Source organism: Manacus vitellinus, unplaced genomic scaffold (genome assembly GCF_001715985.3).
Source record: "Manacus vitellinus isolate BGI_N305 unplaced genomic scaffold, ASM171598v3 scaffold_38_pilon, whole genome shotgun sequence".
Taxonomy (NCBI): Eukaryota; Metazoa; Chordata; class Aves; order Passeriformes; family Pipridae; genus Manacus; species Manacus vitellinus.
Genome location: NW_021940526.1, coordinates 6,381,110 through 6,408,653, shown reverse-complemented (window position 1 = coordinate 6,408,653; position 27,544 = coordinate 6,381,110). Strand labels below are relative to the sequence as shown.

The following is a 27,544-nucleotide window of genomic DNA, read 5'->3' as shown; positions in this document are numbered from 1 at the left end:
CTCTGTCTTGGTTTGTATTTTTCCTTCCCAGCCTTTCTTGGATTTGTGATGCTGAGGACTCCAAAATCCAGTATTAACACCCAAAAAACCCTAGGAGAGCATGAGGGATATTTACGTTGTGCTGGCAGTGAACAGCAGGTTGCAGCACTGAGGAACGTTTTCGGCAACATGACAGCTCCTGAGAGGAAAGTAAATAGTGCATTTTTTTAAACTGAAAAAAACCCCAAAACCCAGCCCACAAACCCCTCACCATTAAATTAATTAATTGAATTAATTAATTCAATCACCACCATAAAATTCACTAAATTCTTGAGGGTACAGATTACGGACAAATGAGTGAAATTAAACTTGTGTAGCTGCACACATTTACAGGTTTTTCTCTGAGGGTTTTTTGGGGCCTTGCTTCATAACTAGTGTACTTAATTGCTAAAATAACGATAATGATGTATAAAAATAATTTTTTTCTAAAACTGAGGATATATGTTTTCATGAAGGATTAAATACAAAGTTCAGCTTGACTACTGTTGCTCACAGAGAGGTGACAGCCACACAAGCAGAGGCTTGAAACTAGTTTTTTATTTGTCTTTATTGAGTAGATAAGTAGCCTATTTGTCATATCTATTAATTTTTTAATGTGATTCAGACAGTTTAGCCAAAAAAATGATAAAAGAAAAGCTATGATCACGTGGAATTTATTCTATTGAATAATAGTGGGATGGGAAAGGATAAAGAATTTATCATTCACTGGAAGCCTTATTAGATACCCACATCCACAGGGTGACAAAGTGGTTTTCCACAGTCTGACAAAAAAAAAAAAAAAGAGATTGAAATAGTTTTGGCTTCAGCCCAGCACGAGTGGGTTTGTGTGCTGGTGGGTAATGCAATGAATTTTGAAATATTTTACAAAGCTTTTAAGAGCATTCAGATTAGTGCAGGCCCGGCTGTAACATGAGTAAATAAGGGTGCTAAAAGCCTTTGCCAGCACGTTCTGGGGGAGGTGCTGGAAGAGCAGGGGTTTTGTGCAGGTGAACCTGCATGAAAGGTACAGCCAGGACGTGTTCTGTCCCAAAGACCTGGCGTGTTGCCACAGGGAACTTAATTCCAGAGAAGGGACCGGTCCCGGCAGGATTTAAACCGCTGAGACCCACACGCAGGTGTAAATTATGTAATGACCAGTGACAGAACTCCAGGAAACAGCCGGAGCTGAGTCAGGGGAGGTTCAGGTGGGATATCAGGAAAAGGTTTTTCACCCGGAGGATAATTGAGCGCTGCCAGAGCTCGAGGAGCATTTGGACAGCGCTCTTGGGAACAGGGTGGGATTGTTGGGGTGTCCTGTGCAGGGCCAGGAGTGGAACTCGATGATCCCTGGGGGTCCCTTCCAACTCAGGATATTCTATGCTAAAACAAGGTGTTTTGCTGGTGAAGCAGTTAAAAAAAAAAAAAAGCGACCGCGAATTTGGTTGTATCTTGTGAGACTTTTGGAGACTGCGGTAAACAGGGAAAGCAGAAAAGTGGGTTTTTATTGCCTAAATCCGCGTGTCCCTGGCGGGGCAGGGCTGGCGGTACCGCGGCCCCTCACGGCCCCGGACCCTGGCAGGGCGGGAAGGGCTCGCGCCCCCCGAGGCGCCGCGCGCCACCGAAAAGGCGGGAAGCGCTCGCGCCCCGTGAGGCGCCGCGCGCGGCGGCCCCGCGCCCCAGGGCGGGCTCCGTGAGGGCCTCCCGCCCGCACCGGGGCGGCAAAATCCGTGAGGCTCCGCCCGCCCGCCGGGGGCCGGGCTCCTGCTGGAGGTGGGTCCGGAGGCTCCGAGGTTCGCCTCGGGCTAGCAGCGCGTTCCCTGCGGGCGGCAGTCCCGCCGCCGCGTCCCGGAGTGCTGCCGGCGCTGTGACCCCGGGTGTGAGCGGTGCCAACGCGCACGTCGGTGTGAGGCGTGTTGTGTGGGAAAAGGTACAGGGGTTGTTGTCAGCCTTGGAATTAATTCCCTCTTCCCGTCCGTCTGGCGCTGTGCCCTGTGAATGTTTGGTTCTCTGATTCCAGCATCCTCTTCCCTGCGGTTGTGGCCGAGTTTCTGGAGGGCTGGGTTTGGGCTCCTGTGGAGCGATACTATAAAGCGGTGGATGTCTTATCACCAACGACGTGCAGCAACCACGCTCGGCTGATAATGACAATACAAATTCTGCTTTAGGAAAAGCAGAACACAAGCGAGGAAATGTGTTCCTTGGAATATCATTCCAAAGGATGACAGTACAAAAAAAAAAAAAAAAAAAGGGCAAAAAAAAAAAGCCACCAGCCCCCACTACCTCGTGGTGAATTGGAGTGACTGAAAATGGGAAATTTAAAATTGTTTTAATTACATGGTTGCTGTAGAATCCAAAAGGAGGAAGTTTTGGGTCGCTGGGGGATAAGGAAAGCTGGGTTATATCCCCATATTTATGCTGGATGTTGTGTATGAGACGGTATTGAAAGAGAGGATTCCTGTGAGGACTCGGAGCGTTGGATCGTGTGAAAGGGCTCAGAACCGCCCAGAGCACCCGCAGCGCCCATCCCAGCAGAGCTCCCCTCACCCAAACAGTCCCCCCCGTCAGGCAGAGCTCCCCCATCCCAGGAGTCCCTTTTAAACACACGTGCACTCTGCCATTCAGACCCGCGGGGCTTGTGTTTTCTTCTCTTTCAGCTCTGGCCCCGGGGGTAGCTATGTTAAAAAGAGGAGCGCCCAGGAAGCGTTGTGCAGGAAGCCAAGAAGGTGCCGCACGGGAGACGCAGCGGGAAGCCTTTGGCAGGTGGTGCTGGTGACGCACAGAAGTTACTTTGCCTTCGGGAGGACAGCAGGCCCCGTGTGCTGCCCATGTAGGTGTGCCGGTGTGCCCCCGAGAAGTTGGCTGGTGGCGCGGCGGCGGCGGAGCGGCGGCGGCTCGTCCTGGCAGCGGCGGCGGCAGATGATGGTGGCGGCGAGGCGCTGAGCGGCGGCATCCCGGCTCCGCCGATGCGCTTCCCGGCCCCTTCCCCCGCTCCGAAGGGCCACCTGAGGCTCCGGCAGCTGGGCAGGCATCGCCGACGTCGGAAAGGGGAAAGCGTGCCGGGGGCAGGCGGGTCAGCGCTCGGCTGTGTGCGGGTGGGCAGGGGGTTGGTTATCATGGCGGATCGGACGGCTCCGCGCTGCCAGCTCCGGCTGGAGTGGGTGTACGGCTACCGGGGCCACCAGTGCCGCAACAACCTGTACTACACGGCAGGGAAAGAGGTCGTGTACTTCGTGGCCGGAGTCGGCGTGGTTTACAACACCAGGGAGCACAGCCAGAAATTCTTCCTCGGGCACAACGATGATATTATCAGGTAAGGGGGCTGACTTCTCTGGTGGTGGGGTGGGGTGGGGTTTAAAGGGAAGGGAGGAGAATGTAGGGCTGGCAGAATACCCCCTCCTTGCTTCTTACAGCTCGGCTTGCACCTGCCGTTTTCAAGCCGCCCAGATTTGTTAGCGGCAGGCTGTGTGAAATCTGGATTTCTAGATACTATCGGTTATCGTTATTTTGTAGCAAAGCTTCAAAATGTTGCAATATTGAGAGAGAGAGAGACAGTAAGTTTTTCTCTTGCACTGCACCAAAAGCAAGGCATTTGGTTTCAGCACTGGGAAGATCTTAGTGCAACAGTGCTGCAAAAACGCGTCTCCAGCACAGTGATCTTCCCAGAGCTGGGACCCCGGCTCATCAGTTCTGACATCGCACAGAAGGCAGGTGTAGCTCTCCTCGCCCTCGGCAAATCCCAGCACGGGAGTCCATAAATCTGACACATCGCTCAAACTAAGCTGCTTTTAATATCATCCGGAAAATTTAAATCAAAATCAACTTCAGCTGTTTGCACTCCAGGCAAAAAATCCCAAGCATGCTGGTGCAAGATGGCTACAGAAGCACAGGTCTGGCTCTTCATCTGTCCAATTTATTGCCTCTTTCTCTCAGATTCTGCCTGAGAAATGAATTTAATTGATGTTCTTGTCCTGCAGAATGCTGATTTTTACTGCACCTCACAAAATAGCACAATAAAAACGCAGTTAAAGAGTTCTAGGTCCCCTCCTAAAAATCTGCCGAAATACAGAAAATTACATCGGTAAAATAGAAAATTAATGTTGTAGCTACTACTTTGTGACAGAAATGTGAGCCTAGAATATCCCCGTGAAGGATGTTGCCTGGCGATGCCACTCCTCTGAGCACAGCTATGTGCTGCCCTCCCTGTTCACCCAATTCAGCATGAATGAAGTGTTTTGTTGATGATGTGGAACCAGAGCGGTCCCAGGTGACTCATGGTGTGGGAGTGCTGTGGAAACATCTGCCAAAGGCAGAGTCCTGACACTGTAACCACCTCACACAACTGTCACGTCATCCCTGGTTATGGAAACCATCCACTTTTCCTAGGAAGAGCTTTTGGCTCCTGTGTGCCCTCGTAGCATCCTTTTCTCTGGAATGTTTTGTCAAGTACTATGGATGTGCATAGAAGTTTATGCTGGTTTCAAAGATATTGCAGCTCCAAAAGGCTGTTTAAATGTACACTGGGCTGCTCAGAGAAGAGTCAGGTATTTTAGATGCATCTGCAGTATCATGACATTAAAAGTTTTGCTTGTTGTATGGACATAAAGTTCGATACTCTGTGGAATAGGAAGTGTAATCCATGCAGAGAGTTGTATATTTCTGAGGTTAGGCTTGAATTCTTATTAAATACTAGAAATATAATTCTTTAAAACACAACTACATAACTACAGATCTCCACTGAGTTTTGGTTGGACAGTCATGCTTTGGTTGTCTCTCTATTTTTTAATATTCAACCAGCTGAGGGAAAAATGTCCCAAAAATTATACTTGTACTTTTAAGCAGGTAATTCTTTGTGTGGTCATCACTGATATGACTCATAAATGCAGGAATTTAAATTCTCACATTTTAGGCTTCATAGCTTTCATCTAATTGAGATGAATGTACTTATCCAGTTTTTCTGGTTTTGTTGGGATTTACTTGCCTGAGACCAGCTTCTAAACAGCAGTGTGTGCATTTGCAGTCCAACAGGTTGTAATTTCTAAAGAGGTTTGAAACACCATTTTAAAAAAAGAAAACTTGCAGATTTTGGAAAATTCTGCAAATCACTGAGACCAGAAGACCTTGAAGTGGGAAGATCATCTGCTTGCAAGGACTGCTGTTATCTCCTTTTGTGTTGAAAGGTTTTTGTGAATGCTGTTCTGCGGCAAAAAAATTGATGACCCCGTGATTCTTAGAGCTGATACCCGTGTATTACCTGGGAGTGTTTGTTGAAGTCATGAAAGGGGATATTTGTCCTTGGTGGAAAGGTCAGGTGTGCATGTTTAATGTGTTTTCACAAGATTAATGGTTCTGCCTCTTGTTTTGTATCGAAATAATGCAGCTGGACATAATTTAGTTTGGGCTCAAGCAGACCAGCGTGTATTGGATTAATGGAGAAATGCCATTTTTCCCAAGATCCATATTTAAAGGCGAGTTCTGGCTGTACAAGGAACTGGATGTACTGCACTTGGCTGGTAAGGTCGATGCTCTGAGTGCACAAGTGAGCTCAGAGTGTCCTGTTTCCTGAGCAAAGCCCCCACCAGGTGCTGTGCTTCCCAGCTCTTCCTCCTTGGACTTCAGCATGAGACGAGGTCCTGAACCACCTGATTTACCCTCCAAGTGAGCCCTGCTTTGTGGAGGGGTTTGTGGGTCACCTCCAGAGCTCCCCTGCTTAACTGCAGTGTCCTGTGGTTCCTTTGTTGCTGCCAGTCATATAACACAGTTCTTCTTGCATGTTACTTCGTTGTGGAGTGGCTCATACTATTGATTAGCAAGTCCTGTCATTACAGGAGAGGATCAACACGTGGCTGAAGTGAATCAGCGTTAGTTCTGGCCTCTGAAGGGTCTGGGTCCTTTTTGTTTGTCACTGGTGAAGTTTACTTTATAATCAAAGAGCACGAAACATGCCCTGTTCTTCTGCCTCCCCCCGAGGGTGTAGATCCAGCCATGGCCACACTGGGATGGAGCAGTGTCCTGTCACTGCCTGTCACTGGCTGCAGTCATTGCTGTGGGGCAGGACTCGGGGGCAGAAGCCAACATGAACACCTGGGGGTTGTTTTCCTTCTGGAGTAATTCAAAAGTGGGCTTTTGCAGCAGCTCATTGGAAGAGCAGTGCCTTCGTGTGGGAGTGAGAATCTTGCAGTGCATGCAGCGTCTCTGCCTTCCACAGGATCCCTGCAAATGTGGGATCCGTGTGCAGCAGAACCACCCGCAAGGCTGGCTCGTTACTTCTGACAGTGCTGGAACACTTTCAAAGGAACAAAAGGTTTTCTTACTTTATGTTGTGCCTTTACTTGTAGAACAGTGATCAATTAAGATCAATCCTTGTTTTTCTCTTAATTAAGTGTTGAGTGAAGGTAGTTCTTTCCTATAACTGTTCTGCAATTTTTGCATATGCAAAAGCCACAGAAAACAGCAAAAGTAAAAATATAATCAATTGAGATACTTCTCATCATTTAAAATACAGTTGATTTTATTTCTTTTTACAGAATTCATTTGTAAACAGAGATTCATTCCTAACTTTGAGGAATTTTTCCACTGGTATAGTAGTGATGTCTCCCTGTTCTTGAGTACCTGCAAAGCCCCCTGTTATCCCTGGATTGCAGAGCACGTTGTTTATGTAAGGCAGTGTGGGATTTATCAGAATATTGCTGTAAGTGTGTGTCTGTGTGTGTGTGAGTGCCACTGTGCTGACAGATTGGGATTAAACCACGGCTGTGCCAGCGGGATGAGATTTACTGCGCTGACATACAGACTGGAGGCCTGGTTTGTTCCCAGGAGGGTTGTTTCAGGAGACAGGATGTGTATTGGAATATGACTGTACATTTTCTTGTCTTTCTGCCATTGGGGAAAAAAAGGAATAGGATGCCTGAAGCAATGTTGTGTGTTGTTGACTGTAGGAAATGTAATTTTGGAATTAGTAAATTGATGGCAGAGCTATGTAAATCAAAACCCCAGAGATCAAAGATATAATTGTACTTTTATCTTTTTATTTAAGAGTATGTATCATAATATTTCTGGTTATAGGGTGGTGCTTATTTGAAGAGATCTGAAATACTTTTTCCTTGCCCCCATTTGGATGGTAAGGGACAGCAGTTTCTGTACAGTGGTGGTCACGTTACTGTGGTTGCTGGATGTGTTTTGGGAACTGTTTTGAGACAGTACATTGTTAAACAAGTTTCATATGAAAGAAATTAATGCCCCCTAAAAACTCATCAGCTTTATTGCTTCCTTTGCTTTCAATCTCAGAAAACCTGGGGAAAATGCAGTTTGTTCCACGAAGTTCTGGTGGCCTCTTCTGCCTGCGCTCGGTTCCTGCGCTGCATTCAGATTTGAACTCTTGCCCAGGGTTGCTATAAGCTGCTATAAATTTGTGTTTGAAATATCCATGTGAATGCATCAGACATGTTGGAATATGTAGTTGCAGTATCTTATTGAGTGTGGGTTTAGAAATACATGGATCAGTTCAAAGTGGGGAGAAACTCAGCAGGCATTTGTCGCAATATATCAATGAGAATAGTCATTATTTAGCTCCAGTCTTCAACCAGAGCAGCCTAGCCTTCATTTTTTAATATAGTTTTTTTACTTTCTCTGCATCAACTCTCTGCACCTTTTTAACTTGCTTTATTTCAATTTGATTTGAGATGACCAGGAGTCATCAGGTAGTTGTGTGTAATCACTCTTTACTAGGATGAAAACTCAAAGAAAGTATTTTGATACAAGTAACCTTAATTTCAAATTTTCTTCTCAGTTTGAAGGCTGGGGAGGAGCTGATGGCACAGTTTTGTATTAGTGTTTTGTATTATCAAACTTCCTGCAAAAGTATATATACAAATTCTGGTCTTTACAGATGTTTATAAACTGCATCTTGCAGGACAGAAGAGATCAACCTCCATGAACTGTTATTACTCTCTTTCTTCCTGACGAAATGGATGTCAGATAGATTTATGTAGGCAATTTCCAGATACTTTTTCTTTTTTTCCTTCCAAGTCTTGATTAGATTTCTGCAGCAAGATGAGATGCATTTGTGCCCCAAGAACATTTGGTTGTCTGGCTTTTCTGTCCAACAGACATGTTGAATTTAAATTCTCCTTTAGAAGTGGTGTTTGTAGCAGACTGGGAATGACACCTCCAGAGCTTTAGGGAGCCTTGATCTTAAGGCCATGTATATGTTTATGTCAAATTCCTTTAAACATTCCAACAGCACAATGAACTTTGGTGCTCTGCAGCCTATTGCTGGAACTTGTGTTAATGCTGGCGTTGAAGTCTGTTCTTTCTTCTGTGGCAGATGGATTGAAATGCACTGACATGATGGTAGTAAAAACAGAATATGAAATAAAGGTTACTCTCAGAGGGATATAGCAACCCTGCTATTTTGGTTGCCTGACTTTCCCTGTTACAAAAGATTTCGCTGGGGTTTTTTTATCAGGAATTTTGAGTGCCTTCATTCCATTAGCAGACCGGAATGTTCAAGGCATAATCCTGCTGCCTAGTACTATAGTTTGTATGTAGTCACACTAATATTGATGCCTGCACACCAAAATTGGGCATCCATTCATGCCAAACATCTGCTTCCTCATCTTCAGAAATTCTTCCATATGCAGAGTTAAACACTGCAAGTGTTGTTCACTTATTAGCTGCAAATATTAATTGCACAATGACGGTATTTACAACAGTGAATGTAACAGTAAATAACTAGTAGCAGTTGTAGTAAAAAAAGACAACAAAACAATCCCTCTAGGATTCTGAGGAATTCTCGTCTGTTTAGAAATTTATTTTTTCTCAAAACCTATTGAAATGCTGTTCAGTGGAACTACCCTGTACTCTGTTAGTGGCTGTAAAACAAGTTTATAATATACAGTTATGTTCCCAGTGCAAGGCCTTGTGCAGCTGCAGTGATTGTTGCACGTGGTCTGGCCTCCTACTTCCACAGTGGGTTTATTTGGGTTTTCTTTTAAATATGAGGTATCAGGAGGTGGCCTCAAATGTCTCAAATGACATATATTGAGCTATTTCAAAGCTTTGCTTGTCAGACTGGAGAGGTTTGCCTGGTTCTATCTGGGAATTCGGTCAAACCCTGTCAGTTTGACAAGCTGCTCTAGGATGGGCAGCGCTGTGCTCGTTCCTCACAGGGAACAAAATCTGCTCTTTGAGACTGGGTCAGATCTTTGAGTATTTAATGTTGTTAAATGGTGGTGTTAAAGAAATGCCACTGTCCTTTTATTCTCTTCTGTGATGGCACTTCCCTCCTCTGTTTATTTCCCTCACTGCATCATTTAATCACTTGGGTTCTATACCACATGTCATGGCATTCAGAATGTAATTAGGATTTTGGGGAGCTTCTTTTGGATGTGCAACTCTTTCAAATACAGAGTTTGTGATAGAAATTGTATCACAGAACTCAAATATTTCACAGTAATTTCGAGTGAAAATTTGATACTTCATATTATGACAAAATTTTGACAAAGAATAAATTAAGAGGACTAATTCCCTTTATTTCTTTCCTACTGAGTGGAGGGAGAACACCATTTTAAAGAAATCTGCACATCTGTTGTGAGCTCATCTCATCCCTCTTATCTCTCCTCTCTGGTGAGGACAGTTCAGGTTATTAAAATTATTCTTTTATCCTTTTAAATTACCCTTATATCCTTTTAAAAATTACTTTTCATAAATTCAGGTCCTCCGTGGCAGAACACTAATAATTCTATGAAAACTGCAATTTTCTAAATAATTGCAATCTTGAGAAGATAGATATGAAGTAATTTCTTCCTTTGAGATTGAACTTGGCCAAGAACTTAAGAGTTTTGAGGGCTTTGCATGTTTTGTTCCTTTCTTCATGTAACAAGAAAATATAGAAGTTGCTAAGTGTTGGTAGTTTAAAGGCTTTTATCAGAATATGCCCTATTATTTTATTGTCTGCTCAGGAGCTGTAGAGGAGAATGCTGGAATAATCTTCAGAAGCACATATGGCAAATCCTACAGTTCTCAACTCTTGCACCAAATGTCTTATGTCACTGTATATGTTAGCAGTTTTTATTGCAGTACAGAGAAATTAGAAATAAGAATATCAGAAAATTTATGGTTTGAATTGACAATGAATGCCAGGAATGAGATGAAGTTTTTGGAGGGCTTGTGCACTGTGATTTTTACCTTAGGTTGATACTGATTATTGGTTGTGAGACGTGTTTTTGCCATAGGTTTCTGGCATGGATACATTAAATACAAATTTCCTTAACTTCCTCTTGGAGAGAGGATATTTTGCTCAGGAAAACTGTAAGGGAATAGAAGAGCAAGCAGATACCTGAACTGTGTAAAGGGACACCTGAGATCTCCTTTAGCAGCTTGTGTTTTTGGAAGCTCTGGAACACGGGAATATCCCGAATCAGTGCTGCAGAGACCTGTTCCTTTGTGTCCCCGCACACGGAGCGCTGCTGTTTCCCTCTCCTGGCCGGCTGCCACGGTGTGGGTAAATCTGGAGGCTGCCCAGCCGAGCTGAATGCACTTGATTAGCTGATTGTGTGCAACAGCGCTGCCCTCAGCTCACACTGGCTCCGGGAGCCTGCTCGGCGTTCCCTCCAGTGCCGCGGGAGCGCGCAGCAAACCCCCCTGCGCTGGGGAGGGGACTGCACTGCTCCCTGTGCTCGGGCACGGGGGGACGGGAGCTGGTGTGGGCAGGGAGAGACATTTCAGTCTCCACAGGAACCTGGAGCTGTGGTGGAAGCTGCTTTCTCTGCTCCTGGGAAGTGGAAGGCAACCCCCCTGTAACATCCGTGATACCATAAGCTAGAGAAAACCCCCAAGTATTAGCAAATGACAAGCAGTAAACCAGATTATAAGTGCCTGAGGCTACATGCTGCCAGGCAGTTACATAATGGCACAAAACTCTTCAGCCTCCACTGCAGCATCGAACCTGAAATACAGCAAAAAGGCCTCCCAGGAGCCCAGCTCAGAGATTTCACAGAAGGCACAACCCCAGGTTCCCAATCTCTGCTCTGAAGGGTTGGCTAAGGAATCGAGAGGAAAAGAGAAATAATGAGTCGTAGTGCTTACATAAAAACATAAAGAATCATAATTCCATGTTTGTTTATATAACTCCTGGTATTAGTCTCACAAAACTGAAGTTTCAAAGGCATTCTTTGGATCACCCCAATCCCCCTCCAATACAGCACGTCAGGGACTTTGGTAGTGGCAGAACTTCACACCTGCTGCTTCCTGTTTGTGTGTGCCACTGGCTGCCCATCCATTAGAACACAGGGGAAATTGAGAACTATTTGGATCATTAATAACTGTATGTCACATTAAAAGACACGTTTTGAATAACTGGAGAGGGGTCCTGTGTTCTGAGGGTACCTAATGCAGCTGGTGCTATGGAAGAAAAGTGGGTTTGAATCTCTTTTCCACGTGTCTGATCAGTCGCTCACCAGAACAGGAAGATCAGTGAACACTTCCAGGGACATTCCAGCTCTTCAGGAATTTAATACTGAAAATTCTGCTTATGTAAAACGTTCATTGAACTGCGTGGCATTACTTGGTATTTGAAACTTGCTGCATTTACCTTTTATTACAGTTCATTTCTAAGTGACTGTAGAGCAATCCCATAAACATCACTTCAGGTAGGTTCCTGTGGAGTTGGGTTTTGTGTGTGGGTTGTGGGCTGTGAACAGCAGGGCAGGTGTGGGTGGAGTTTCTTTCCCTTGTCTGGCTGTGGTGCTGCCTGAGATCCCAAAGTCAGGAGCCTGAGCTTACTGGATGTGCAAAGGCACCTCAATCCTCTACCAAGTTTGTCTCCTAAAATAACAGTATGTAGAGGTTCTGGACTGTTTCCCTTCACATGTTTTTCCCCAACTATCCATTTTGTAGCCAGCACAGAAGGGAAGTTACTTGATTTAAAGAACATGCTAAATCCCCAAACTCTGTCTTCCCTTTTTGCTATTTCTCTTCTCTTTCTGTAGAGTTTCCACAGACATGATTTGCTTTTTAGCTCTGTGGGCACTGCCTTATGTGCTAACATATGAATTGCTCTGTTACACAGATGGATCACTTGAAAAGTTTGGAAGTAAATTCATCTTCCATGTCTAAAATTTCTAGAAAATACTTGAATTTCCAGGGCTCATTTGTATGCTCTGAGGAGAACTAGGATGTGGATCTTTAACTTTCCAGAGCCTGGTGAATAGATGAGTGTGACTGGGCATGTGAGGAAATCCTGGATGTGCATGGGAGATGGGTGACAGCTTTTTATTTTTGTAAATGTCTGTGTAAAGAATATTGTAAATCTGAACAGAGAGTCCTGTTCCCTGAGAGCTGCCTTATGTGAGGTAGAACATCAGTTTTGTAAGAGAGCTGAGAAAGCAGCATCCATTTACCTGAGCAAGGAATGTCTTGGCCCTTGTGCCTATGTCAGTACAACTTCACAGTTATATTTTGGTTGACTGTTAGACCTGGTGCTGGGTTAGGAGATAATTTAAATTAGGAATAACCAGCATATTTTGTGTTTCAGCACAGGACAGATTAAAGGAAGTATGAATACACTGCTGCTGGATAAGACAGCTCTTTAGCCTGCCCTGTTTCCTGCTGTGTTAAGGAGTTATTTGATGGAATTATTGTGAATGTGCTCTGTACACTGTGTTGCACTTCACATTTTCCTCATGGTATCCGTAATGTTTCATTTGTAATCCCTGGGACTCCCCACTGCCTAGAGGTAAATGCTCTTTTACCTTGTCATTTAGTTTGGTGGGAATTACTTTATGTGTGATGACAGTTGAGTGCACTGCACACTTTTTTCCCTGCATTCTCCCTCCCTATCAGATACAACCATTTAACGAGCCCAAACCCCTCCAAACTGAGCACATTCTGCAGTGTCACAGCTCACTGCCAGCTGAGCTGTACTTCCTGGGATCCACCTCGGTCTTTGGCAGGATTGTGTTCTCATTTTTAAACATATATACAACACAAATATATATATATATGATTATTATATGATTATGTAGTATTATATAACGCATAAACGTAAAAATTGTATATATTTGGCTTTCAAATAACTTGTTGGCTAAATGTCATCCCAGGATTACCCCTTTAACTTATAGACACCCTCTTTTCTGTCCCAGAGGTAACAGCAAGGAGTGATGCTGTCCCTTCATTCCACTTATGAACGTACTGGACTTAAACTCCAACTGCTCAGCGGTTGGAACTAAGCAGAGATGGTCTGTGTCGGCAAATCTGAGCTTTGCCTGAGTTGTCACAGATTTTTAGGCTCCTAGGAAATGTTACCAGTTAAAAAAAAGCTCTTGCATTGTGACAAAAGGGGTTTTTTTTGGCTCAGGTATGTGATAGAAATTAAAAAAGAGATGGTAATAGTCACCAGAAGACCATGATAGCCACAGCCATGGCTTGGCTGTGGAGCTTGGAACAACACACCCCAGTCTGTTGGATGGCAGCAGCAAAGCCCTGAATCCCAAACACCAGAGCTTCCCTGCTGCCAACACGGGTTTGAGGCTCGAGCAGGAGCCGTCCCGCTGTGCCCGGGAGATCCCGGCCATGTTTAGCTCTCGTGTCTGTCTGCAGCCAGAGCCAGGCCTTTCACATGTCACTGCCAGTTATGCTGGGCAGGGATTGCTCCTCTGGGAATGGCAGCAGACTCTTTCTAACATGTTGGGTTGCAGCTTTCCCCCTGGCTCCCTCGAGTCACTGGGCTGGAAGGAGTTTCCCGGTCCCTTTGGCACCCACCACCCCAAGTGGAAAAGCTTCGGTGGAACTGAAACTGGAGTAGGTTGGTCTCCTATTTTCTTCTCGGATTGCTCATGGATGTGGGATTTCCCGGACTTGGCTGTTCATACACATTTTCCCTGTCTTACTTGGAAAATTTTAGCATGTCTTTGATCAGCTGTTTCATAAACCAGTAAAAATCCCTGAGGAATTTGGTTCATGGGAAAAATTGGCAGCATATCATACATTTTGAACATAATTTTGTTGTTAGACTTTAATTTTTCCTGATTAGAATATTCATATTTCAAAGTACGCTTCTCTTGATTTAATATTTTTTTCTTTTTTCCCAAATTTATGATTCTTACATTGTTGTCACAAGAAAGCTGAGCTGCCAGTGAATAAAAGAGGAGTGCTTCTCACTGGCCTTGGGGCAGATGAGTTCAGAGCTATCAACTAAACTGCCACACAACTGCAGGAGCCTGCTGTGCATGAGACCCCACAGTCACTCCCCTAAAGGCTGCCTCGGGGGCTCTCCAGCTCGGAGACATTCTTGGAATGATAGGGGGGAGGTTTCCTTGCTGTCTTGTTTTCTCTTAATTCTTTTTTCTTGTTCCATTCTCGCTCTTCTGTGTGAATTCTGTTACAGCCCCTCCCCTGTAGTGGTTTATTAGCTGGTGTAGCTGTGGCTGTTACAGACAGGATTAAATATCTCACTCCAAGTTACAAAAGTCAATCAGGTCTCTGAGGATAATCTCCTGTGGCAGCCTTTGCATGTTTTACTATTGTGCAGCTTCCCAGGAACTGTGCCTTTCAAAGAAGGGGGTCGGGGCAACTCTTGGCATTGTGCTCACCCACACTTTGGTGGCTCAACTGCCTTGTCCAGAAATAATGGAACATCTTCCCTATTTGTTCCTATTTTAATTTTCTGTGGTCTCTTGAAGGTTCAGTGTGTGTTGCTTGTACTCAGTTGTGCATCAGAAACGAGTGAAATGTTTCCAGTAGAGGGGTTTATGTGAAGAAAGGCCTGGCTTGTTCCCAAAATACTCACCTGAAGCCTAAGAGAGATCATCTTTATGTGTGACAAGCTATTCCCACCTTCCTGGGAGGAACCGTGACTCAAATGTGTGTGTTATGTGTGAGGAGATTAAATGGAAACGTAGAAAGGCTCCTCTTCCTAAACCTACTATCTGGGTGTGAGGGCGGTTCTAAAATGAGGAGTTCTTGGGAAAATAGGTGGCAACCTTCAGGTTTTATGGGGGCTTTTTGGAACTGTACCTGAGGGTGTATTTAGATTGGTTCTTAATGCATATTAAATAACAGAATATATAGATTTATTCTGTTGAAGCTCGTTTCCAGAGTAAAAATGCAAACATTTCTAAATGTATTTATGGCTTCGTTATAAGATCATAAAAGCCAAAGCATGCAATTTTACTATTTTAACATTTAAACAATGACTGTGGAGTAAAGCCTTGGCTTTCACAATTTTTTTTAATTCTGAGCTGATTACGGATCTTTTTTTACTTATTCCAGCTGCCTGCAGAATACAAAAATAAAAGCAAATGTATGCAAAATGCATTGCACAAATTAACATGCATTAAAATTCTCAGCTACCCTGATATTTTTGCAAGAGAGAGCAGAATGTGGATTGTGTGTCACACATCAGTCATCTCTATTAATATTTTGCTTTCAAAAATACAAATATAATCAGAAAATATTGATGGCTCTATTTTCAGCTGTATTAGTACTGCAGACTGTAATAGAGATATTTTAAACTAGGAGACTTAGGTAGCACTGCCATGGAACTCAGAAAGGGTAAACTTCTCCTCAGTTTTATTATTCCTTCTATGGCAAATCTGGGAATTCCTCCAATGCACCGTCCCCTAAATTAAGTCCCTGGGCTTTCTCACATCCAGAGCGTGTGCTCCATCCTTCTGTTGTATGTACATTCCTCTGCACATTTATAGCATCCTGCTGTGCTTCCAAACAGGCACCACAGAGACTGAAGGAAGGCTGGGTGTGCTCTTCCCAAATACCAGTCAAATGTTGGCATTAACTCCTGGTTTTTGGACGTAGAACCTCAAGAGTAAGATTTTTATATCGTAGAAGTCTAAGGAGTAATTTGATTTTCTGGTCCTGCTGAATTACAGCTTCTCATCTGAAAGCACTGCTCATATCCCCCTGAGTCCCAACAAATACATTTTTAGAGCTTGTACAGCCTTTGTGAGATTCCAGAAGGCAAAATCGGAGGAAGATTTTAGTTTGGCTTGGGTAATTATTATTAACATTTCCATTTGAAGCTGCTTCTTTCTTTTACTTTGTTAAATTGTGGGTTGATGGAATAGTATAATGGAGTTTCTAATGGACTTTCTGACTCCTCAGGCAGCTTTCATGTGGCCAACCATGCTGGGGAGAGCTCCCTGTTCTGAGTAACTAATAAAGCCAGTCCCTTCTTTTCTCCTTAGTTTAATTCCTTTTTTTTTTTTTTGGTAATAAAAGCACAGAAAGTGCTTACATAACATGACTTAGAGGAAATAGTCAGTAATATCACAGGAAAATACACCTGACATCCAGGAGATGTTCAGTGTAACACCTGTGTCTTGGGCACTGGAGATTCCACTGGGAAAAGGCCCTGGCTGTAGAAGGAATTTTGTGATATCAAATTGATGTGGACTGCACTATTAGCCTTTTTTTTGGCCCTGATAAAAAGCAGCTGTGTGCTGTGAGGGTTTTCTGTTGTGTGACACCCCTTAAGCACAGATTGTTCTCAGGTGAGGGTTTCATTTCTGTGAGCTTGGAACTAAAAGGACTTGGACAATGAAAATACCTGCAGCTGGGGCTGGCAGGGGCCTCGTCTGGGACAAGCTGGGGCAGGAGGGGACAGAGCTGGGGACAGATCCAGAGCTCAGTTATTGAGCTGCACTCCCAGGAGCTGCTCTGGGAAGCACCTTCTCTGCTTATTTAGGCTTTTTCAAACAAGAAGTCCCCAAACCCCTGAACTGCCCAAGCCTGTGGTAGAAAGGAGAGAAGGGTAAAGTGGAAGATTCTGTTCAGCATTAAATCTCAGTGTGTTTCTGTGGTGTTTTAGCACTGACCTCTCCAGATTTTATGTGCAGAGCATTGGTGTGTTACTGGTGAATCATTTGGTGGTTTTATCGTGGTGCTGCATAACTTCATCACCAGGAAGGTAGCAGAGTACAGAGAAACCAAGGTGTTGGTTTTCATCCTTAATTATTTTCTATTTTGACCTTACAAAGCAGTGATACTTGGCTACTTTTTAATAATAAGCTATGACTGGGTGACATGTCTTTACATGTCCTCTGCATCTGGGAAACCAGGTTAATTCTGTTATCTGGGAAGTTTAACAGGGTTTTTGTGTAATCTGTTCCCCACAAAAGAGACACTTGATACTTAAAAATCTTCAGGTTGTGTCAGATGATGTAAAAGCCAGATAACAGCCATCACATTTATTTTAGTAGGTGTACTTCTCAAAAAAATGAAATTGTTTTGTGGATAATAATCCACATAGAAGCTTTTCTTGTTTGAATTGTTAGAGAAAAGGGAAAATGGATTTATTAATATGTACTTGTTAAAAACCATCTTTGAATTTTTAGGCATAGTGTTTTTGTTCTCCACAATTAACTGGCAAAGCTGAATGTCAGAAGCCTGGCAAGAGTGCTCAGAAAATTGAGATTCATTCACTTTACCACAGGTCCACTGGAAGTGGAAGCTCAGAGTCCAGACCCGTTCTAATGCTCTGCAGTGGCTCCACATCCCTCCAACCCCCGTGTACTGTGCATTATACTTGAGGCCTGACAGCTTATGGAGCTGTTGTCGTTCAGAAAGTACAAAAGATCTAATCCCTTCTCCACAGGAAAATTCATTTATCCCCCTCAGTGCAATCTGATGATCCTCCAGTGTACAACTCCATCTTTTTGAAAAGTAACAGAGTTGTTGGTCTTGGCTTTGCTTTCCTGGGTGCTGATGAGTGTCAGCTGGCAGCGTTCAGAGGGGAGAGAAAAGCATCCTTAGTAGCACTGCAAACTCCCTGTGTTCTGAGGGGTCTGAAAAGGAATGTTTTTCTCCAGCTGCATTGGATATTGCCACATTTATCATTTCTGTGAGACATTCTGTGTACAAAGAACCATAATTTGCTTCTGACCCGTGACATGCCCCTTGGTGTGCATTTATTTGATATATTATTGAATCAGGCTCTTACTCTTCTCTGCTTCTTTCCATTAAAGTGCTTAAACTTAAAATATGGTGGGACAGGATTGTCACGGGAAGAATGCCCAAGTAGGATGCAGCTGTCACACTCTGAATTCGTTGTACTTGAAGCAGGAACACTTTCCCTGGGCTTAAAATCCTTATTTCTGATGGGCACTGAAAGGCAAACCTATACAAACAATGTCATTATCCCAGTGTGCATTTTTTAAGGAGAGCCTGTGAGTTTTTGAAAATTAAAGTGGGAGTGGTCCAGGAAAGTTCTGGCAGTGGCTGGGTTTTTTCCTTGATCTTGGTAATATTTCCCATTTCTCCTTGACTGTTCTCTGGGCTTTTTGGTTATTTTTATCACATCTTCTGTATCATATTCGTTTTGCAGCTCTCTCTTGATTCCTCTTTTTTCCAGCTCTATCTTTTGCCTGTCCTGCTTCCAGGATTTTCTTCCCGTGTCCCTTTGGTGATTCCCATGGGGATTGACATCACCATGCTGTGGGCAATTAATTAGTGCTCAGGATTTGCTGTTCACTGTGACCACCAGTCTTGGAGCTCTTGGCTTGATCTGAATTATCACCACATCTCTGCTCTCGGGAGGAAAGGCACAGCTACATTCAGGCCATTTTCAGTTGTCTCAGCCCTGGAATGTGATAAATGGGAAAAATAAAGGCTTTGATTGCCAGTGGCCACGCACAGTTTGTGTGTCTGCTTGGACTGCACTTTGCCTCTGGTGTTTCTACAGTCAGGCTGAAACAGGGTGAAGGCAGGAAATGAAGGAGGGAACGGCCTGTGACGGTGATTTCTCAACTTGCAGTCTTTTCTGATGTATAAATTACATTTTCAGTCACGGTGTTTAGACCGGCCTTCAAATTCTTTATACCAGATGAACATAAAGGTTTTGCTGATTTCTGTTGAGCAGTACGAAATTAACAGCAGTGTGTAATTAGTTTTCCATGTATTGGGAAATGACTGGGTTACCCTGGTGCCATTTAAGTCGCTGGTTTTATCTCAGCATCATAGACCAGGGTTCTCTGTTTCAAGTTTAATACTTTGTCTTTCTTGAAGAAATAGTCATACCATGGCACATACAGAGAGTTCTGGACATGCCCTGGTGGTGTCATTTTGGGGGTTATTTTCAGATATTGCAGCAGGCTGCAGTCATCCTATGAATGCAAATGGAATTAGGCTCAGGTGGAACTCCGTGCATGCATGGGAAAACTGGAATATGGGTTCTCTTTGGGTTAGTGTGGCTCATATGCTGTGTGTATTCCCTGATCACTTGTTGCTCAAAACCCACAGTTCATGAGGGCATTTTGTTTCTACTTTTACCTTCACTGTCATTAAATGGGCTTTGGGTAAAATCTCCCGGGATTTCTTTTTGTTGAGAGAAGCTCAGAGTTGCAAAATATACCTGAGATGAACATGGATGAGAAAATCAATCCTTTGGGAGCTGTGTGACTGTGGTGTTGCTGCAGCCCCGTGTGAGAGGAGCCCCAGTGCTGCAGGATGTGCTGCAGTGCCCTTCCCTTTTAGGAAATCTGCCCAGTTTTGCTCTCCTTACAGATCCACATGAGTGTAAATCAGAGCTGGCCTCAATTAAAGAGCAGAACGGTTTTCTCACAGCATTGCATTTTAAGGGTTTATTTTTCCACTTGGAAAATTGAGGAAATTTTAATCACTTGATCAAAAGCCATTTGTTCTTTAAATTTGGCCTAACTCTGTGACTCCTCTGCAGCTCCTGGTGGCACAACAAATTCCATGTTCTGCTGGGCTTATGTGGCCTTTTGGGCCTGATCTGTCAGGACTTCTAATAAACACTGGGCAGATGAACAAACCTTATTGAAATGTGGTGGAATAACAAACACTGGCAGGAGGAGCAGGTCAGCAGGAATTCCCCAAGGACCAAGAGTGGCAGGAATGGTCGTAACTTTGTGTGCTTCTGTCACCTGTCTACCACTGCTGAGCTCTGGCAAACAGTCAGAAATAAAATCCTTGTCCAAATGCTTCTTGGATTCCCAGGACACTCTGAGAGTACTGGAGCTTAACACCACCTGTGAGAGCCTGTGCTCCCAAGTCCTTTCCTGCAGCCAGCCAAGCTCACATCTGCTTCCCCAGGGATTCACCTTAGGCTGGGTTTGGGGCCAAGCCTAAGGCAGTGATTGCGGTCGGGGCTGCGCTGCCTTCGCTCCGAGCTGGGGGTGTTTGCTTCCTCGAGGAGCAGATGGGAGCTGGCTGAGGCAGGCCACCCAATTCCCACAGCCTGCCTGCCTTCTTGGAAGTGGGAAGCCAGTGCAGAGTGGTGAGTAAATGCTGGAACCTCGAGCTGTATCACTGCTTCCTACACAGGGAGTATGGAGGGGAAAACAACCAGTAGGACAGTTAGTAAGAACTTGGACCTAAAAATGCCTAAATGATCTTAAAAAACCACCATTCTGTACACATATCCTGGTTTGTGTTATATATAAACAAGATATTACCATTTAAAATTCAAGCCAGTAAATTAAAATTTCGCCATTGCAGTGTTTCCATCAACATTTATATTCTTTTTTTGTCAGGATAAATATGTTCTGTGCTGGAGTTGTTTGCAAGAGGCGCGTGGCAATATTTGGTGTATTTAGAAGTGTCATTACAGCTATATGTTCAGATGTGTAAACAGCCATTCAGCTGGCTGAGTGTGTGCACTGCCTGCCCTGTACATGAGTATATGTGCACTCAGAGCTCTGTGTGTCTCGGGGCTGCCCCATCTCCAGGCTCGGGCTGCATCCTGCCTTATTTTGCTGCTGATATTGCTCTGTCTGTGCAGGGGGTTCCCTCTGACCCCACAGCTGAGGGGAGAGGCCCCTTTCGTTCTGTGAAGTGAGGAATTGCTGAGTAGGGAGTGAGCTCTGTGCTCAGCTCTGGGTGAGCAGTAGCATGTGGCTGAGAGCATCCCTGCTGTTCAGACATCCCTGCTGGGCTGTCGGGATCCTGGGAATGCTGCTCCTTTCTCTCTGAGAACTGGCACCGTGCAGCAGGAGGAGACAACAGCAGAGAAGATACCTGCTGGTGCATAATGGTTATTTTGGGGCAGGATTGGAGCCTCTGGGTATTATTTTTTCTTCAGAGATATTTTTTGCTACAGAGAAAAAGTCTTTAAAAAAAATGGTTGTCATCTTATTTATCTGTCCAGTGTTCAAGCACAGCAGTCAGTGCCCCGAGTACTTCACAAATTTGACCTAAATTCTGAGGGGAGACCTGCTGTGTTTTCTGTTCTGCTAAACTGGAGGGTTTGTAGCTGACTTTGAACAAGGAATGTGAAGTCTTTCATGGATATCTGAAGAGAATTAATCATATACAGACAGTGTCTGCCAGTCCCCAAGTCTCCCTTAACAGAAAACACAGTTCTGTAAAGATGTATCTAAACATGAATGTTATTCCAAATTTAAAGCAGGATGGATTTGAAGTAGAGATGAATTGATCTATCTGTCTAGAGTTATTTTAGGTTAACATCACGTCTGCACGCTGATTTAAAGTGCAAAACATCCCAGCACAGAGACTGAATTACATTGGTGAGAGCTGGGGGACAAGTCCACCTGACACAGGGATTTCAGCCAGTGTGCAGTGACTTCACTCACAGCTCTGGGTGTTTGTTTCCTTTTTCAAGAAGCAACTGTTTTTCTGTCAGGTGGGATGTTCTGGAAACAAGTTTTAGTTTGTATGGTTTTAATAGGATGGTTATAAAAAGATTCAATTTAATGTAGCATCCTAAATAGAAAACATAAAATGTTATGCACCAAAACTATAAAAGCAAATGTTCAGCCTTTGGCTGCTGCAGTGACAAAATGTTTTCCCTCCCTGATAAATAGGGTAGTGCAGTGATAGATTTAAAAGGCCCAGAGTGGTGAGTTCTAAACCTCTGTCTCTCATCTGATACACCCGTTTCAAGATCTCCATCAATTCCCTAGGCCTGTATTAAAGATAACAGAAATTGCTTTTTGCAGCATCAGGGAGCAATTATCTAATGCAGGGAAACTGCTGTGAGCCAAAATGCATTTTTACTTTGATTACTTTAGGCTTTGCTGATGTATTTCAGTGTCTGGAACCACTGAAGAGACTGGTTTGGAAGGGGCCTCTGGAGCTCATCCAGCTCAACTTTCTCTGGAGAGCATGGCCTTAGAGTAGGTCATCCTGGGGCCTGTCAAGTGAGTCCTGAACCACTTCCACGGAGGGGATTCTGCCATTCCCTAGGCAACCTATCCCCATGTTTAGTTTTTAGAATGAGGAATGTTTTCCTTGTATCCAGATAGTGTTTCCCACAGAGCAGCTCGTCTCTCTTGCTTTTTGTCCTCTCTCTGTGCATCCTTGTGAAAAGAGCCCCCCCCACTTTCTGTGTAACTGTTTTTGAGGTTTGAAAAGACCAGCATTAAACCTCCCCTGAGCTTTCTGTTCTCTCATGAAACTTCCTCAACCATCAATTCCCTCATCCCCTTTTTGTTCTTCCCACTCATCCATTCTTTCTAGCACCTCTAATTCTCTGGTTCCTCAACTGTGTGCTTTGTGAAAGAAAAATCATTTTATCTGCAGTTTGGGAACAACTTAAATACAGAAATTACAATTTAACATTTGATTCAATAGAACAATTGAATATTCAGCTACTTGGAGCAGTTTGCATTCCATATCTAAACTTTTCTACTTAGTTCTGCCATGGTTTTAAACTTCAGACCTGTGCTATATGTTTGTAAGTGTATGGAACCTGTTACAGAAAACCAGGATAGGCTGAAACACAATGTAGACAGGAAACAAATACTTTCTGTCTCTTGGAATTCTGATGTGGTTCTGAAAGAAAAAGAAACTCTTGGAGCAGGATATTGCTGCCACAGAAATTGTGGAGGTAGGAAGAGTTTACCATCTGGCAAGGCCCCCAGACCAGATGGATCCACTAATGACTTTTATAAAGCATTTCATCAGACCTGCTGGAACACGTGTCTGGCATCTCTAATTATCCTGAATTAGCAGGCTTCCAGCCTTGGATGCTACATCCAGGACTGCTGATCTTGAAAGGGAAGGAAAAGGAAGTGCTCCCTGAAAGCTCTTCTTCCTGATAGACCTTTCTTTTTGTTAATGAGGTGGAATATTAGAAGGTTCCCTCAGGTTATTGGTTCATCCCAGATGGATTGTTTGCATTAAAGAGGGGCCTGTGGAGGCACGTGGGTCCAAGAGGTTTTTTTGCAGACACATCAGAGTGCTTTTGGAATTTCTGCAGGGGCATCCAGGAGCTCAGGAGAGCAGCCTGCCAGGAATGCCCTGGCTTCTTTACCTTCCCTGGAAGGGAGGGACGGGCACTTGTGCCTCTGTCCCCCCGTGTGCAGCCGCCCCTGGTGCTGTTACACAGAGACAGGGGCCAGTCGTGTGGGGAAGGGGCTTTGAGCCTCTCTGTTTCCACCCCGGCCCTTTAGTGAGAGGGAATTCATGGCCTTTCCCTCAAACCTGAAAATGGGGTGAAAATCTCCTGTGAAATTTCTTCTGCCCACCCTGCTTAGGTCTTGTTCTCCCTGTAGAAGGAATAGGAATTAATCCCCTAATAATGTTTTCTGTACCATAAATTGCTGTTTGAGTACCTTATCTCTTCCAATCACATTTTCCTATAAATACAATATAATAGTATTTCAGTATATTCCAGTGGCACAAAGAGTGATGTGGTATCACTGTAAATGGTCTAATTACTTACAAAAGTTGAATAAATGCACTTTAACAATTCAAAACACAAGCAATGAAGTTTCTCTTCCTTAAAGAAGACAGGGAGGGTGAGGGAGGCTGTGCCAGCAGGAAATCTTACCCCCTGAAGGCAGCACATGACCCACCCAGCAGAGATGTTGTATAGGTGCACTTGGGAGTTTTTACAGTTGAACACCCCTGGCACATGTAAGTCACACCCAGGTATCAGACAGTCCCAGGAGTTGTTCTGGAAATGGGTTCTGTTTCCTTCCTCTAACCCACTGTTCTGCCTGCCAAAAATAAGCCCCTGGTTATCCAAGAGCCAGACTGAGCGTGGGCAGGCGGAGAGCACTGGGAAGGCTGGTGGGGAGATGAGTGTCCTCAGGGGGCTGGGAAATCACGCTGCTCATTGGGGGCCAGGAATTGAGAGTGCTCCCTAATTATAGCCCCCCCACCGGGTGATGTCATGTGTCAAACAGGGTAAAACAAACACCACGGACACTCAGAACAGGCACATTTGTATTATGGGAAATGTTCCTCACAGAATGCAAAAGGGGAGGTTCTGCTGTGTGAGAGCTGCTCTGTGCTGAAGGGTGGCAGAGGTAATTAAGTTCTGTTCTAGCAGGGAGAGATTAGCCCAATTAATCTTTTCCTCTGGTTCTTATCATTGAAGAAAAGTGTTCTAACTTAATTACAGGTGTCACACCTGAAGTTGGAGGCGTCACCCTTCGTTCCCCTTAGAGGTTTAGGATTGAGGTGAACACGTTGCCACAGTCTGATGTACAACCCAAGCCTGGGGGAGAAAGGAGACATGAGCAGGAGCTCAGTTGGGCTAAACTTGTTCTTTTCCCATGAATTGTTCTTTAACATGAAGACATTGAACACGTATGTTTGTGAAAGTTCCTGAAGTTTTTTGATTAAAATGGAACATGTATGTCTGTGAAACTTCCTTAAGTTTTTTGATTAATTCTTCGTAATAATTAGTATTACCTACTCCAGGGGTAGCAGAACTATTCAGCTCCCCGTGGCCATCTGTTGAGTGCCAGTTTATTAATAGGATGTTTTCCCTTATTCCATCTGTAGCTCACATACTCAACCATTTGTTTCCTGTGTGACTGTAAAACCCTCTTTGTATTCGTATGACTTTACAGAGGGGGTTTATTATTATTTTCGTATCTGAAGAGTTGTGAACAGAACTATGGTTTGATTCTGGTGAAACAATTTACTTCTGTGTCTCTTCTGAGATTGCTGTCTTTAAATATTTAAAGATGAGAGGATTTCTTGTGAGAAATAGTATTCAGCCTCTGATCCTTATTTCAGAACATTTGAGCTGAAGGGCAAAAGAGGAATAAATTGTGGAAAATCATCCACTGACTTCATAAAGCTATGAAAGACTAAGATATAAGTCTGTGTTCAATCAGCTTATCAGTCAAAAGTATTTAAAAACACTGGTTATGTTTCTGTTAATTTTTCTGTTTAAAGTATTATTACACGATAAATGTATTCTACACTCGTCGTGTTGTGTCAGCAAAACATTACTGAAAGTAAATAATGGAACAGACCGAGTTTTGAAGACAGTTGTTATTCCAAAAAATCAAAAGGAGCTGTTGGGTTTGGAACTTAAAAAAAAAAAAAAAAAAAAAAAAAGGTGATTTTTTAATGTAATTTTCTGTTCTCTGCCGTTTTTGCGACTCAGAAGGTGTATTTACCATCCCTCCCTCTGTGTTGTGCCGCAGCCTGGCCGTGCACCCGGACAAGACGCTGGTGGCCACGGGGCAGGTGGGGAAGGAGCCCTACATCTGCGTGTGGGACTCGCTGCGGCTGCACACGGTGTCCGTGCTCAAGGACGCGCACACGCACGGCGTCGCCTGCCTCGCCTTCGACGCCGACGGCCAGGTGGGTGCCAGATCCCCCTCCACGGGTTGGCTGGAATGGCTTCCCCACCTCCTTGGCACCTGCTGCTCCAAGAAACGGGCTCCTGGCAAAGCCCCCCCAGCCCCGCAGCTCTCCTGGCAGCAGAACTGCTCTGATCTCCCTGCCGGGAGAGTCTCCTTGGCTGGGCTGCCCTGGCAGTTTAATTGAATAACGGGGTCAGCTCTGAGCAGGGCCGTGCACAAAGGCAGCAGCTCAGGGGATATTCTGAGGCAGAATTTCAGACAGAAGTAAACGGTGGGCTGCTCACAGCTGGGCTTGTCACAGCTAAACACATTTCCCCTGGAGGTGAGCTATTAAAAGCTTTCAGTTGTGAATGAAGTAGGAGGAAAATAGATCTAAAATTCACCTACCTGAGAAATACTTCACAGAGCTTTATAAATATCTGTGTGTGCAGTGTGTCATTAGTGATGTCCTGATGAGTGTCCTGGTGTAACACTTCAGAGCTGGTTGCTAAAGTGTTCTTAGGAATCCTTAGATGAGCTGCCACCTGGATTCTTGCATGGACCTTTCCTGGTTTTGTATTTTCTGTACCTCAGTTGCATCCCAACGGGGCAGAACTATGGGATGTTCTGGCCTTTCAAAGATTTTCTTAAAATCATGTCCTAGATGGGTTGCTGACTATTGAAGTGCTTTATTGTCCTGCACTTTGCTATTCTCCCACTGACCACACAGTGCTTTATTAGTAGTAATAGTATAATTAAATGGTTAATATTTATTATTTATTTATTTATTCTGAGCTCTATCTGAGCTCAGAACTGGCCTTCAAGGCATCAAATGTATTCTCACATGAAACAAAAGTACTTTTTATTGTGCATTAGCTTGTGTGTATTCAGTTTGGAGGCTGAAATGAAGGACATCAACCTGAGCAGTTGCCTTTAACATGGTTAAAAAGCATTGGGTAACTGGAGTTCTGAACACCACCACAGATTATATTTCCCCGTTAAAAATTGGAACTAGCTTTCTATTTTAAGCCTAGTTTTCAGTGACGTTCCTCCAGTTTTCTTAAGGTAAAACCATTTCCTCTAAAATCTCCTGTGCCAATTCTAATTAATGAAAAATGTGGTCCTTGGAATTGTGGAATAAAAACCTCACACGAGAAAACTCCCAGATCAACAGAACAAGACTTCCAGAGCTGTTATATTTTTAAGGTATCATTCATTCAGAACTGCATGTTCTTCATTTTCCCCCCTCATTTTTAACTTCGTGGGACCGGTGGATAAACTCTTTTTTTTTAGACCTTTGTGAAGGTCCTGCTGGGGCCTGGCTGTCATTAACCCCCCAGCTCAGTGCTGGGCTGCCCCTGCAGAACAGGGACAGTTCTGCTTCTGGAGGGGCTGGGGAAGTTGCAGTTTATTCTGGAAATAAAGGTTTGCATTGAATGCTGTTCTGTCTGGAGGAAGAGCAGTGCTGGAACACATAAATATGGATGATGCAGCTTGGCTTTCTGCTGCTCTCTCTGGCTTTGCAGCAGGAGCTGCTGTGCTGAGCCCCAGCTAAAGGGCAGGGGGGGAAGGCTCTGAGCAGTTGGAATTCAGAGCTGCAGCAGTGCTGGTTTGTTTAGTCAGCATTCCCAAGGGAGCTGCTGTCTGTGACAGGGCAAAACAGGCTGTGCACACCCTGCCTGCACCTTCCAGTGCACACCTTGCCTTCTCCTCCACCCGGGGGCTGCCAACAGCCAGGGAGGGTTTGCATTTCAGCCCCAAAGCACAAATCAGTTCAATAATGCAATCAGAACCCCGCTCTCTCCTCTGTTAACTCTGTCAGCACCACGTCCTACAGCAAAGAGCCCAGGTGGTTCTGCTGCACTCCCTGAGTGGATCCCCATGGAGTCAGCTTGGATTTCCCCAAAGTTTCCTGGTTATGTGTTTTCTGTGGTTAATACTGGAGTTTAAAGTTTAAAATGCAGGACTGTTGTAAGTTAAAAATACAGATTTTAGTTTGGGCT

General features: G+C 44.3%; 1 protein-coding gene across 2 annotated transcripts in view; it reads left to right on the top strand.

Annotated features, from left to right (window-relative positions):
• The first annotated feature begins 3,090 nt into the window (after positions 1 to 3,090).
• The window catches only part of EML6 (EMAP like 6), an 88,186-nt gene continuing 63,732 nt past the window's right edge, over positions 3,091 to 27,544 (top strand). The window contains exons 1-2 of one of the 2 annotated variants that reach the window (XM_018077514.3): positions 3,091 to 3,328; positions 25,401 to 25,560. In XM_018077514.3, the coding sequence (XP_017933003.1) occupies positions 3,132 to 3,328; positions 25,401 to 25,560 (357 nt within the window). In that variant the 5' untranslated portion in view covers positions 3,091 to 3,131. The remainder of the gene's footprint in view (positions 3,329 to 25,400; positions 25,561 to 27,544) is intronic. The other variant, XM_018077515.3, reaches the window with a different exon arrangement.